The sequence below is a fragment of the Hoplias malabaricus genome, chromosome 5, assembly GCF_029633855.1.
Source record: "Hoplias malabaricus isolate fHopMal1 chromosome 5, fHopMal1.hap1, whole genome shotgun sequence".
NCBI classification, from domain to species: Eukaryota; Metazoa; Chordata; class Actinopteri; order Characiformes; family Erythrinidae; genus Hoplias; species Hoplias malabaricus.
The window spans coordinates 54,079,033-54,093,934 of NC_089804.1; the positions used below are offsets into that span (position 1 = coordinate 54,079,033).

The 14,902-nt window shown below is 40.8% G+C and overlaps 1 protein-coding gene across 1 annotated transcript; it reads right to left on the reverse strand.

The window, feature by feature from the left end:
- Positions 1-1,152: 1,152 nt before the first annotated feature.
- Positions 1,153-14,433, reverse strand: dgkaa (diacylglycerol kinase, alpha a). Its single transcript, XM_066671800.1, has 14 exons — positions 14,257-14,433; positions 13,724-13,822; positions 12,352-12,438; positions 11,752-11,825; positions 11,122-11,196; positions 9,828-9,913; positions 8,011-8,100; positions 7,552-7,712; positions 5,682-5,746; positions 4,623-4,713; positions 4,261-4,438; positions 3,948-4,065; positions 3,043-3,103; positions 1,153-2,153 (listed from the first exon to the last, which is right to left on the reverse strand). Exons 1-14 carry the CDS (start codon positions 14,257-14,259, stop codon positions 2,073-2,075), a joined length of 1,269 nt encoding a protein of 422 aa, XP_066527897.1. The 5' UTR covers positions 14,260-14,433; the 3' UTR covers positions 1,153-2,072.
- Between the last annotated feature and the right edge of the window lie 469 nt (positions 14,434-14,902).

Consider the following 14,902-nt stretch of genomic DNA (forward strand, 5'->3'; position numbering starts at 1 on the left):
AGGGTTCTGTTACAAGCTTGACATCTTAACAATAGCAGTATCTTTTGGTGGTATATAATTATTTTGCTTATAGCCCACAAAAGAAGCCTGGGAAAGCCCTCAATGTAAAGTGTGGGGCTTTCAGGTTGAAACCAAGCAGATTTAGGGTCTGTCTTTATAAAGACTGTAATAATTAATGTAAAACACAGTAGCAATATGCAGCAGTAATTAAATGACATGCTGCAGTCATTCAAATATTCAGCTTATTGTGATATGAATTTGTATAATATCAGATCTTGTAGCCTATATAGTGGAGGTCAGAAGGAAACACTTCCGGTTTTCATTTAGCATTTTTATGTTGTATTTTAGACCCAAAACGTCTATAGATGGGTGCTGCAGGAGTCCACAAAGCAGGATTTAAGTTAAATAACTTCAGCCCAGAACTGAGGAGAGCCCAAGTGCAGGGGCTCTCGACTGTTTTCCTGTTAGACATGATTCGTGGCTTAGTTTACTAAACTGTTGTGTGGTTTTAGATTCTTCTGTCCACATCTACTCTCTCTACAGCAAGTAAACAAACATGACCAGACGCGGTTGAACCTGTGTCTACTCAAACTAATCGCGCCATCTAGTGGACAACGGATGTTTAACACGCTTTTCTCACGGAAGAGGAACGCCATCGATTTAATACAATTCTTCCATAATTCCACAGTTGAGCTGGAGTGGTTTGTTGTGACGTGAATAATTACAGAGAAGGTTAGATTCATTATTTTAATTGGATTATAAATAACTAATGTATTATTTAATATCCATATTGACCAGTCACTCCACCAGTGACTTCAGTTTTAAATTTGACACATTCGTCATGGCTAAAAGACATGGAAAATCAGAAAATATTTGTGTTAAACTGAATCTAACCCTCTTTATTTAAAGGATATAAAATAAAAAAAAATAGGCCCTGCAGTCTCCTGCATTAACCCTAACTTTTTGTGTTGAACTTTGAACTCTTGACCTCTAGCCTTTGTTTCACTTCCACTGTGAACAGCCTTAACCCACTTCTTCAGACTAAAGCATTTAACACCAAACCACTCTGAATATCTCTGTTTACAAATGAACCATTTCATTAAGAAATGCTTTTGAACACATCATTGAAACAAGTGAAGTGTTAGTTACACATTTTTTACAATATTTATTCAGTCATTTTTACAGACAAAATCCAAAGGGACTTCTATATTCTCAGGAGCTACATACATTTCAAAAGCTAGAGAAAAGTGTGTCGATATGAACTGCCAAATCCTGTCAACACTGAAGAGATATGTATGGCATGGTTTGTTTTTTTTAATTACAATCTACTGGTGTGAAGAGCGCTACTTCTTTTTCTACAGCTGTCTGTGTTTATCTGTAAAGTCTCTACTGAGTTCTCAGGAACATAAATTATATACTCATTAGCATTCAATACATACATTCAAGCTGTTAAACCATACTAAATGGCTTAGTACCATGGGCTGAAAAATGTATCGCTAACATTAAGCAAAACGCTTTAATGATCAATTAGAACTGTCAATGTTTAAATATTACCACACATTTCAGGTGTAAACACAAATAAGATAAAATAAAATACTGGCTGTGTCGGACATGTCCCCAGACTGAGCCACTGGAGCCTAATCTATCACAGCCGGTTGAACCTTGATGTTAATGTTTAGTATTAGCTATAGCCACAGAAGATGTAGGTCACTGCTTCGGATTTAGAAAACAATAGCTGTGTTCTTACAGTACAGACAAAGCAGACCAGATGGAAGTAAACATTTCTGGGCTAAGTCTGCACATGGAGAACACACTCACTGGAGAAACGGTCTTGTTATGGCACAGGGGAGCTCAAGTAAAACTAACACAGCATTCCTGATGCACCGCTGAGGTAAATGTACGACAGGGTTGCATATGCAGTGAAGTCTCCGCTGAAGAGGACTGTCCCTTTCCGATATACACACATTTCTGGCCTGCAAAAACGCACTGGGTTCAATGTCTGTGTAAGCAAGCTGATAAAAAAGACCACGCGAAGGCAGGGATCCATGGATTGGCTGAGGCAGATGTAGGCACTACTTGAGATTGAAGAAGCCAGAGGATTTGGCTTGAGGAGCCATCAGCATACTGGCCTGGTTCTTATGAGTGATATGAATCTGAGGACGAGAAAAAGAATGTGAGTCATCACAGCAGATCCCAAGCAGCGCTTCTCCATCCCACACTGTCCACCTCCTCTCCTCAGAAGAAGAAATGACATATTCGCTTGAACATTAAAATTGTACATCGTTAGCACTGTGAGTTTATTGACACAACTCTTGACGGAACCCTAGGTGTTATTATTATTACCTTATTACTGGCTCAGCACAGCAGAAACTGCACTTTGTAACTGTGGGAGGAGGTTAGGAGAACATCTCCCCTCTCCCTTGACACCATATCTTTACTCATTGTTCCTTTAAGATTATAATTTGACCAAAAGAACATATAACACTCAACAATTCCAGTTCCACTGAAGTGTATTCCAACTCTTGTAATGTTTTGGAGATACCAGGTTTTGTCTTGAGAGTGATATTAATTATTATACATGGCACTAGCTTGGCATACGAACTTTATCACCCCTGAATATTTGGTTATATTCGTTATACAGCAAATTTAATCACACACATGTTTCAATTTCTCATCTCAGTTTTGCACTGGAAGCTAATGTAGCTAACAAGTAGTCTTTATAATGCCTTAGTGACTACATATTTGCTTAAATGTAGTATGTATGAATCTGTCTCAAATACTCAATGATGCTTTAAAGTCATAGAGTCTCAAAGACCAAAAATACTAATACTAGTCTAATTAGATTACTCAACAACACTCGGTTTAAGAGAAGTATGTGTGGGTTAGGCATCCTGAAGAAATGAGCTTTCATTACTAGCTGTAATAACCTCATAGTGCAGCTTTGAAAACACTCATTCCCCAACTGAGAAGTGCCATTAAAGAAATGTAAAGGATATATTCGTAATCTTCATATTACACTGAGATGTGGTAATGAGCACGTACTGTACACGGTGGCTGCATCCACGGTTCTCCATCAATCTGCATGGGAAGGGGTTTCTTTGTCCTAAAATACAAAATTCAACAATTAATATCTGAATTTCTTGTAAGTGTTATTACACTTTTGCTGTGTTGATTCTCTATTTTATTTTTCTAGGTGTCAGCACTGGACTTTGAGCTCTGACTGTGCCTGAGCTCTGACTGTGCCTGAGCTCTGACCGTGCCTGAGCTCTGGGGTATTTTAGTCTCTATTCTTATTAATTACTAATTCGAATGTAAATATAAGGTTATATCTTATTTAAAGGCAAAAAAAGGGTAAACAGAGGTAGGTATCGCAGATCTACTGCAATCTACTGCATGAATACTGCAGATTAGTTAAAGAACTGTTATAAAGGTCCATTTAAATTACTATGAAGTTATGCAAATGAACATACAACAGAGGTGTGAACAACTCTGAACATGCCACAACATGCTTTAACCACATATTGACACTTTGCATCCAGTATATCACCAGTTTCACACCAAAGCACTGTACCTCCATTTCTGTTAGTTCTGTCAGCATATGCTCTGCTCTATAAACTGTGTTAATTCCAATATGAAAAGACCAAACAGAAATGGCTCCTAACATCTTTCCATTAACTTCCATTAAAACTTAAGGTATTACTCCCTTTGAAACATACCACACCCTGGCGTTAAGAGGTTTTGTCACAGCAGCAGACTATGGAGTGCTTTCCCAGACAGGGATTAGTGCTTAGTGCTGGACTACACAGTATTTTGAATTGTGATGCTCCATTGAACAGGACTAAGCTTAATCCCTCTCTGGGAAACTAGCCCTGTATGAAATATGTACAGACTAATAGCTGCAGAATGGCTAGACAGACGTTTGTAAGTGTGTGCGTTTCATGACTAACCTAATGGTGATCTGAGATGTTTTGGCCAGTCGGACAGCACTCTTTAGACCAGTGTAGATCTGACCCATCTCTATAGCTCCCTCCAGACCCACCACCTCCAGACGCTTATCACTCAGATCTACATTAGTGAATAATGAGATCTGCTCATCACAAATATTCAGCTCAACTCTGATTATAGGAAACGTAATAAACATGTTTGTCTTTTACATATCTCACATTTCTATACTGTTAATATATTTTGTGCTTTTATAAATATCATATAGTTTATTATTGTTCAACAGTCTGGCTCAGGACAAACTGATATAATTCCCACCTTGAGGGCTGACTTTTAAGACTTCAGGGTCTACTATCACCTCGGGCAGATCCTGGTTAGATCGTTCACTCTTCTTGGCTTCACCCCACAGGTTTGAGCCCCCGTGCATACTGGGAATGTTCAGAACAGCGATGCCCTCCAGTGAGAGGTTACTGAGGTCCAGCTGAACACCACAACACTTGACAAGAAAAAAAAAAAAAAACAGGCACACAACACCAGAAACATGTAATAAATATCTGTCCAGGGCTTTTAATCATTGTCTTTTCAGGAAATAACAATATAAATATAAAAACATATGTATGTGCATTTTCCACAATGAACAGTTTGAGGTTTTAGGGTATTTTCAAAACCACAAATCTCACCTCGATGGTGAGGCACTCTCTAAGTTTTTTGCAAGAAGCTGAGATTGTCTCTGAGGTGGCAAACTCAAAGTACCACAGCTTGTTCTTCATTCTGTAGACATTAAGAGACATTTAAATATGAGAAGAAGCCATTAACACAATGTATTGTCACATTGGGCACTTCACACTGTAAATGTTTTCAGTGTTTACATGTACAGAGCTGAGCAGGATGGACAAGACTGGAGAAAATGAAAAAACAAAACAACATATACACAATATATAGGTATATTAAGAATATATATATATACTGTTAACACAATTTTATTTTTATATCAAGCTAACTAATACAACCCTGTTTTTAAATACCATCCTATTATCCATCCATTCATTCATTATCTGTGACCCTTATCCAGTTCAGGGTCGCGGTGGGTCCAGAGCCTACCTGGAATTATTGGGCGCAAGGCGGGAATACACCCTGGAGGGGGCGCCAGTCCTTCACAGGGCAACACACACACACACATTCACTCACACACTCACACCTACTGACACCATTCTATTTTTTTTTTTTAAATATATATGGACTTTTAATTTATCCATAATATATATGGAATAATTCCAATCACAACATCATCCCCCACATCAGTGTAAAAAAACGTCTCTCACGTAAACATTATCATGAAGTAAATAATATTCTAGTGAACTTTATCATACTGTAAACACATTCCAGGCTTTTTTGACTGCTGCTTGTCAATAACACCTTTAGAGGGCAGCAGTGTGTAATGTTAGTAGAGTAATCTCATTTCAATCATCTACAATCTCTTAAACATAACAAAGGCACGTCAAGATCTGTGGCTTTTTCTGCTCTCCCATGGTTTATAGCTTTAAAGTTGGTTTATAATCATTAAAGCAGCTTTTTCATTAACACAAAACGCTATATTAGACACCCGATGCAGAGAGAGATGACACGCTTTATTCTCTTTTGTGAAACACGGAGAGCACAGCTCTAACCTCGTGTACTGTGATCAGATCCGCTGAGTACCACTTAGTGTACTTCATCCTGGAATAAAATCAGCTGCTCACCTGCTGTTGAATTTCTGAGGATGTTTTTCTCTCATAGTGTGAAACCTGTGAGCGATGGATGCATCCTGTGAACCAGAAGTGAGATAGACATCATTTATATTTCTCTTGAATATACAAACACTGAGCTGAGACTTGAGCTTGCACCCTGCTCTCCACATTAGCACAACAAACAATATCTAACCCACCATTACAGCTTAGCAATATCATAGGAGAGCGTCAGTAACTGTCTTTCTCTCATGGGAATCAGGCTCAGGTCTCAGCTGTACACCTCAGGAAGAATCTCTCAGGGCAGAATATGCAGCAGAAGGGTTAGAAAATCATAAGCCATTTAGCAAACCGTTACGAAAATATATTTGTTCAGAGGGGAACGTAGAGGCCTATGCTAAATGTATACATATAATCTATTTGTGTACCGTGGAGTTAAGTGTACAGATACGTGTATAATTCAAAGATTCTCATGCTCTTTTGTCATTTTATTGATCTGTTGTTTAGTATTAAATTTGACAACTGTGATTTTATTAAAAAAAACATTTGCTAACATCACAATCACCAGCTTTAAATCATTCAAACCAAACTCACGCATACTTTTGGGTACAATGTTATCCCCAAGAACAGCACAACCCAATGCACATGCACAATTCTACTCACTTCATATTTTTACATTTTTTAATTGAATAACTGTGATTTTTAATACTATGCTAATACTATACTAATAGCTACCAAAAAAGAGTGAGAGAATATTGGACATTTGAAGTACATGTAAATCAATACAGTAAACAAGGTCTGATTAAAGCGTATTTGTACACAAAATAACTCAGTAATTCCCGTTTACTGAATATGACTATGAGGAGTGAATATATTTGAGGAATTATTGTTGATTACTAGCAGATAGTGTCTACTATAGTGTAGTAAATAGTGATTTACACTATTTACACTAAGCTTATAGAATTGAACTGGACCTAAAGAAAGAGTATACTTTAGAAAAGGCTAAAAATGCTAACAATGCTGATTTACACTATTTACACTAAGCTTATAGAATTAAACCGGACCTAAAGGAAGAGTATACTTTAGACAAGGCTAAAAATGCTAACACTGCTGATTTACCCTATTTACACTAAGCTAATAGAATTGAACTGGACCTAAAGAAAGAGTATACCTTAGAAAATGCTAAAAATGCTAACAATGCTGATTTACACTATTTACACTAAGCTAATAGAATTAAACTGGACCTAAAGAAAGAGTATACTTTAGAAAAGGCTAACAATGCTGATTTACACTTTTTACACTAAGCTTATAGATTTGAACCGGACCTAAAGTAAGTGTATACTTTAGAAAATGCTAACAATGCTAAAAATAGTGGTGCATCTCATTCTCAAACAGCACTTGTTTTGTGTTTATTTAATATGACAATACAAATTGTTGTATACGCCTAAGGATTTGATGATACCCGTTTTGAATGATTGAATTCATCTACTTTACCATGAACTCAAGGCTGACACAGGTGTTCAGCTGTGCTCAACTTGTAAACACCCTTCATAGAAAAGAAATGGGACACTCTGAAGCAGATGCACCTGAGACTAAGGTCACCAGGTTCAAATATGGCCTTAAGGGGTATAAACCCCCCCAATATTGCGCTGTGCAGCAGTGGAACTGGCAGAGCAACTTCCAATAGAGCAACGTCTAATACCTCTGGGATTTGTTAGTGCCTCCTGTCAGTAATATTTATGTGGCAGATTTAAATCCTCACATTCATGTTACATTATCAAAATTTTCACGTATTTTCATAATGAATGTTGGATGAGCAGGTGTCCACAAACTAAATGTTCATCTACAGTGATCTCAGCATCGTTTGTCAGTCTAGTGCACTCACCACTCCGATGGAGAAGTAGTTGTTGATGATCTCGTAAGGCACAGGGTCTCCTTTCTCCTGACTGTCATCCAGGACCACCTGCACACTCCAGCGGTCCATCAGCACCGGGGTACTGTATTCGATATCCTTCAGAATACGACCCAGGTCCATGCCATCGTAGCCTGTGGAGAGAAAAAAACCCAATCAGACACGTTGTAACGACAGAAGAACAATATCCATGACATTTGTAATTAAATCATTCAATGGTATATTAGCACAGTATACTACACCTGTGCTTCCTTTAGATTTTACTTTTCTCTTAATTAAAACATCACCTAGTTCTCAAGCTGTATGAAAGTTTAAAAGGCGAGGTGTTGTAGCTTAAAAAACACTTAAATGTAGTGCATAATTATGGCTTATGTTTCTTCTTTATCTATGCAGAAGCATTCAGGAATACAGCTGCCAAAGAATTGTTCCTACCTCCTCCCCATCTCAGGCAACGTGCCAGGTCATTTCCAGTGCCGAGAGGAAGAACAGCCACTGGGGGACGTACCGGCATGTTGGCTTTATCTACAAGGAACAAACACAGAACATGTACAGTCTGAGCGATCAATAAAGTGCATAACTGCTCATAATGGTTAATGAGATTTTAAGAAAGAAAGTAAAGTACACTTCAGATACATATAGTTGGTTCTATGGGGTATTTTCAGAAGTGGTTTGTGTTTGAATCGGATAATTACAGCGTGAAATTACAGAGTGTAACAATTCGAATGTGTCAGCACAATGTCTAGGAACAAAAATATCCAGAACATCCCTAAGGCCTTAATCAGGACTCTCAAACGACTACTATCTAAATGATTCTTATCTCCTTAAAATATTCTATTTAGCTCCTCCTCTTTCTGTATGTTTCTGTTTCTATAACTGGGGTTCTTTGATGACGCTTTTGACCTGTACATGACTGTTCCAATAAAGCAGTTTTAGTAACTGACTTCTAACTGTTTAAAACTGAAGCGGGACTCCATCTAGTGGCCCATTCAGGAAAATGCTCTCTTGCAACACAATCAGAGACCAAACAGATTAAGTCAAAGTTTAGACCCTGATTCAAAATTGTGTATTAAGAATGATGCCAAACTTTACATCAGTGAATGTAAATAATGTAATAATTCTTGTAAAAACTGTGCCAGATCGATGGTGCGGATTGTGGTTGATCCGCTGTGGCGCCCCCTGATGGGAGGGAGCAATTATTTTTATCCAGGGGCGGTGTGGTGGCGCAGCAGGTAGTGTCGCAGTCACACAGCTCCAGGGACCTGGAGGTTGGGGTTTCGATTCCCGCTCCGGGTGACTGTCTGTGAGGAGTGTGGTGTGTTCTCTCTGTGTCTGCGTGGGTGTCCTCCGGGTGACTGTCTGTGAGGAGTGTGTTGTGTTCTCCCTGTGTCTGTGTGGGTTTCCTCCGGGTGACTGTCTGTGAGGAGCGTGGTGGGTTCTCCCTGTGTCTGCGTGGGTTTCCTCCGGGTGACTGTCTGTGAGGAGTGTGGTGTGTTCTCTCTGTGTCTGCATGGGTTTCCTCCAGGTGACTGTCTGTGAGGAGTGTGGTGTGTTCTCCCTGTGTCTGCGTGGGTTTCCTCCAGGTGACTGTCTGTGAGGAGTGTGGTGTGTTCTCTCTGTGTCTGCATGGGTTTCCTCCAGGTGACTGTCTGTGAGGAGTGTGGTGCGTTCTCCCTGTGTCTGCGGGGGTTTCCTCCAGGTGACTGTCTGTGAGGAGTGTGGTGTGTTCTCCCTGTGTGTGTGTGGGTTTCCTCTGGGTGACTGTCTCTGAGGAGTGTGGTGTGTTCTCCCTGTGTCTGCGTGGGTTTCCTCTGGGTGACTGTCTGTGAGGAGTGTGGTGTGTTCTCCCTGTGTCTGTGTGGGTTTCCTCCAGGTGACTGTCTGTGAGGAGTGTGGTGTGTTCTCCCTGTGTCTGCGTGGGTTTCCTCCGGGTGACTGTCTGTGAGGAGTTGGTGTGTTCTCCCTGTGTCTGGTTGGGTTTCCTCTGGGTGCTCCAGTTTCCTCCCACAGTCCAAAAACACACGTTGGTAGGTGGATTGGCGACTCAAAAGTGTCCGTAGGTGTGAGTGAATGTGTGTGAGTGTGTGTTGCCCTGTGAAGGACTGGCGCCCCCTCCAGGGTGTATTCCCGCCTTGTGCCCAATGATTCCAGGTAGGCTCTGGACACACCGCGACCCTGAACTGGATAAGCGCTTACAGATAATGAATGAATGAACGAATGAATATGTAAAATGAAAAATATTGAATATTAACCTATGGCATCGAGGATCCAGCCCACAGTTCCATCACCGCCACAAACTAATATTCTGTAATTGTTAAGGTCCCTGAAGAAGCACAACCTGAAGAGGAAGGGAATACAAGTCAGTATTTCAAGAAAGATTTCTTTTCTCTTCCCCAAAAACATGAATTCAAGATAATGCACTAAGACTTAATACATTAATACATTTTCCAATTCCATGACTACACATTTATAAAAGCCTATGAATTAAACAGAAGGTTATATACCCTAAGAATAAATGCAATGATTTGTGATGCATTAATGGTTTTGAGCTTTAAGGGCTCTTCTGATGCTTTCATTCAAACATCTTCACTTTTCCACCGGATAAGAGCATTAGTCCTCATCAGTGGTGTAGCTGACATGATACACAGGTATAGGGCATAAACCTACTACAAAAACACTAGGATTTGCACATACTCCCTACAATACAGAATGATGCACCTCGGTTTTATTGCTATTGTTGGTGAAATTTTTATATAAAATAATTAAAATAAAACATAAATGTGAACAGCTCAGGGGGAAAAACTCATTCCTTCATCAAGCTACTGAACCTGATGAGCATTTGACTTGATTAATTTATACAAATCTGGTAAAACGTGATTAGAGTATTGGTGGAGAGAGGCATTGGGTAAATTGTGGGGAGCAGGGACGTGGAGCTAGAAAAAGCGTACACACAACATTTGGCTAGACTACGCCACTGGTCTCCACTGGTAACTCATGCTATCAATAACTGCGGTCAATCCCCTGACAGGCCTTTAATATCTGGTCCGAGTCGGCAAACATGGCACTGCCTGCAAGGTTCATTTGTTTGATCTCTGCTAAGAACTCAGCTCCTACAGCAGATGGAGTGAGATAATCCTCCCCTACGGGGAGAGTGTGAAGCATCAACATTTAGAACGCTGTTGGTACATGACAGGTTTGCTCAACTTTTCCACTTTATGGCCAACCTATTTATAACATGAGCCCATAAAGACCCACAGGAAGTTTTAGCTTAAAAGGGTCCTTTCTGCACATACTTGACTGCTTCCATCTTGTCGTCTGAGGTTCAGTGCTTGAGAAACCCTGGTATAAGGGCAGTGCAGGACTTGCTGACGATTTTGTTTGGAGAATGTTCTACTCTGAATGCATTAACCTGATTTGTATGATCAGACTGTAGATTTCTGGCCTAGCCACAGTGAGTTTCATAGTAACGACACAGTCCTGCACAAAAATAATGTTTTTGTGGCTTTGTAATTATCCCTCCGGTGCTTTAAAAGTGAGGAACCTTACCCTGGTCCTGGTCCACCACCAGACAAATTATAAACTTGTCGAGGATTTAACAAGTACTGGAATTTCCGAAGAACTCTGGGGGAAAAAATGTAAAAAAAAACAAAACAATTGTGTCATAGTTTCATGTGAAAAAAAACAAGAGCTAATTCTATTCACTGTGTTCTCCCTGTGTGTGCGTGGGTTTCCTCCGGGTGACTGTCTGTGAGGAGTGTGGTGTGTTCTCCCTGTGTCTGTGTGGGTTTCCTCCGGGTGACTGTCTGTGAGGAGTGTGGTGTGTTCTGCCTGTGTCTGCGTGGGTTTCCTCCGGGTGACTGTCTGTGAGGAGTGTGGTGTGTTCTCCCTGTGTCTGCGTGGGTTTCCTCCGGGTGACTGTCTGTGAGGAGTGTGGTGTGTTCTCCCTGTGTCTGCTTGGGTTTCCTCCGGGTGACTGTCTGTGAGGAGAGTGGTGTGTTCTCCCTGTGTCTGCGTGGGTTTCCTCCGGGTGACTGTCTGTGAGGAGAGTGGTGTGTTCTCCCTGTGTCTGCGTGGGTTTCCTCCGGGTGACTGTCTGCGAGGAGTGTGGTGTGTTCTAATTCTATGATTGTGTTAAAATTAGAACATTAGAAACGGATGCGTTTGCTGGGGCCTCACCTCTCACCCTGTTTACCTCCACTTTTAGGATTCACAAACACCAGGAGAGGATGAGTATCAGGAATGGGAGTTATCTGCACAAACACAACAAGCCTTAAACAATAGCCAAGAGGCCCTCAAATTGGGATCTGGAAGCTAAGCTCCTGGAATTTGCTCTCAGTGCTATGTATGACTTTAAGGGGCCAATTACATCAGCAGTGCAATTAAATAACAGTGAATATTAAACTGAAGGCTGTAACCTAAGATCAGCATTTGTAGACCTAAGCGCTACGGTGTCCTACACAAAGCATTAAAATAAACATCACCATGTCTCACATTTGACACCTTGACCACACTGTAGTTATATTTAAAGTGTTGATGTACACAGCCATAAGCAATATTTGGATGATCCTGTTTAGAGTGAAGTATTTAATGAATAACTGTTTTATTATTAACTGCAGTATTAACTGTTTATGATATAAACATTTACATTTATGTATCTTAATTTTCAACGTGTTAAACTTAGCATAAACATAGAATGCCTGCTGAAAAATGGCATTCCAAATATACAAACCAACTATAATTACTGTAAGGACGGAAATTCCAGAGACCCTGACCTACCTGCAGCACCTGCCCATCAGGTGTAGTGTTGTGGTCAGCATCGTCGAGCACACCTGAGCAACCATTCCTTACAGAGTTCTGCCTCTCCTGAAAAAACAGAAAAGAATTATTCAAGTGAGATAGACAGCCATCAGTGACTTTTGTCTGGTTGGATTCACAGTTATTACAGGGACCTGGAGGTTATGGGTTCGAGTCCCACTCCGGGTGACTGTCTGTGAGGAGTGTGGTGTGTTCTCTCTGTGTCTGCGTGGGTTTCCTCCGGGTGACTGTCTGTGAGGAGTGTGGTGTGTTCTCCCTGTGTCAGCGTGGGTTTCCTCCGGGTGACTGTCTGTGAGGAGTGTGGTGTGTTCTCCCTGTGTCTGCGTGGGTTTCCTCCGGGTGACTTTCTGTAAGGAGTGTGGTGTGTTCTCCCTGTGTCTGCGTGGGTTTCCTCCGGGTGACTGTCTGTGAGAAGTGTGGTGTGTTCTCTCTGTGTCTGCTTGGGTTTCCTCCGGGTGACTGTCTGTGAGGAGTGTGGTGTGTTCTCCCTGTGTCTGCGTGGGTTTCCTCCGGGTGACTGTCTGTGAGGAGTGTGGTGTGTTCTCCCTGTGTCTGCGTGGGTTTCCTCCGGGTGACTGTCTGTGAGGAGTGTGGTGTGTTCTCCCTGTGTCTGCGTGGGTTTTCTCCGGGTGACTGTCTGTGAGGAGTGTGGTGTGTTCTCCCTGTGTCCGCGTGGGTTTCCTCCGGGTGACTGTCTGTGAGGAGTGTGGTGTGTTCTCCCTGTGTCTGCGTGGGTTTCCTCTGGGTGACTGTCTGTGAGGAGTGTGGTGTGTTCTCCCTGTGTCTGCGTGGGTTTCCTCCGGGTGCTCCGATTTCCTCCCACTGTCCAAAAACACACGTTGGTAGGTGGATTGGCGACTCAAAAGTGTCCGTAGGTGTGAGTGTGTGAGTAAATACGTGTGTGTGTCTGTGTTGCCCTGTGAAGGACCGGCGCCCCCTCCAGGGTGTATTCCCACCTGGCGCCCAATGATTCCAGGTAGACTCTGGACCCACCGTGACCATGAACTGGATAAGCGCTTACAGATAATGAATGAATGAAGAATGTTCTTATTATTTAAATTAAATTAATTGAAGTTATTGTTAAATAGTATAGAGTCTGAGTAGCTACTAAATAATATCATCTTATCACATGTTAAATGAATAAGCTCAGGATTCAAGAGATAATTCAAGAAATTTGCTTTCTTTTCTTCCCTCACACGACTCCACTAATCAGTTAATGAGCAAATACTTTCTTGCAGTGGGTGAGTTAAAGCAGGGAAACCACTAAAATGACTGTAGCACTTATTTTATAAAGGGATTTAAAAATGCACAGGTTTGTTTTGAAACAGTTTACCTTGATGACAGGATATATGGCCCACGGTGGTAGAATATGGTCCCTAAGGGGCCCACAGTTACAGTCTGATGGCTCCTGGTTAACACACTCATCATGCCTCTGTAATAGAAGAGCCGAAATTAATCACCTGCATCGAGAACATTGTATAATGACTATTTATAACACAATGTAAACAAAAATAACATTTCTTAAAAGTCCCACTCATTAAGTCCCTGGAGGATGTTTCTTTTTCTAATAATACGTCTGCATCTTTATTGCCACAAAGTAATATCAAAGTAAACAAATGTATCAAATCTTTGCATTTTCACAAAGACTTTTACATTCTTACATAATGCAAAAAAAGCAGCTGGCACTTTGATACGACGTTGAAAAAATGAATAAATCAACATAAATTATAAGGTTTTTTAACTGTGAGTGTCCAGTGTGCTTCACTTGATGCTACACCTCAAGCAGGAGGGAAAAGGGAGTTGAATGTATATAGAACAAACACACGCGCCGACTCACAAACAAAGAAGCAAGAGTCATAATCTCACCATTGTATGGCACCATACACAGCGCTTGCCCGTGAGGCCGTGTAAACTCTTTATCTTCTTCTGACACCTCTCACACTTTCCTGAGTCACAGTTCCCACTCACCCAGTCATGAGCCGAGATCTGGACAAACACACGAGTTTAGTATTTTTACATTTACAGGTTATACCCCCACTTTAGAGCCACTCTGTGGAAATGAAATACAAAAACTATAATATAACTGCACTTTCAATGATGTTTTCAGCCCTAAACAACTCATTTGTATCTTTGTACGTTCTAAACAACACAGGATGGAGGTCCCTTCAATTAATAATGGTAATTAAAGAGCCTGTTTAATTCTATAGTTATGTAACAACAAGTAATAAAAGCCTATATCCCGAGGGTGCAAACTGCATTCCTAAATGATCACATCCTTCCGGAATTTGTGCTCAGATTTTAAGCCGGACTCAAACAGACTTGTTTATGTGGTTTCTGATGGTAAAAAAAACATCTTGAAGACTGAAATGTGTCTCTACTTTTTAGTGTTAGCACTTTGAAGTGGTTCGAAGTAAGGGTGTGATGGTTTAGACATGCAGTGTGCGCTATGCAAATGAGAGGGACATGAGCTATCAATCTTTGTTGTCTACATTATCCAGTGAAAAAATAAAGA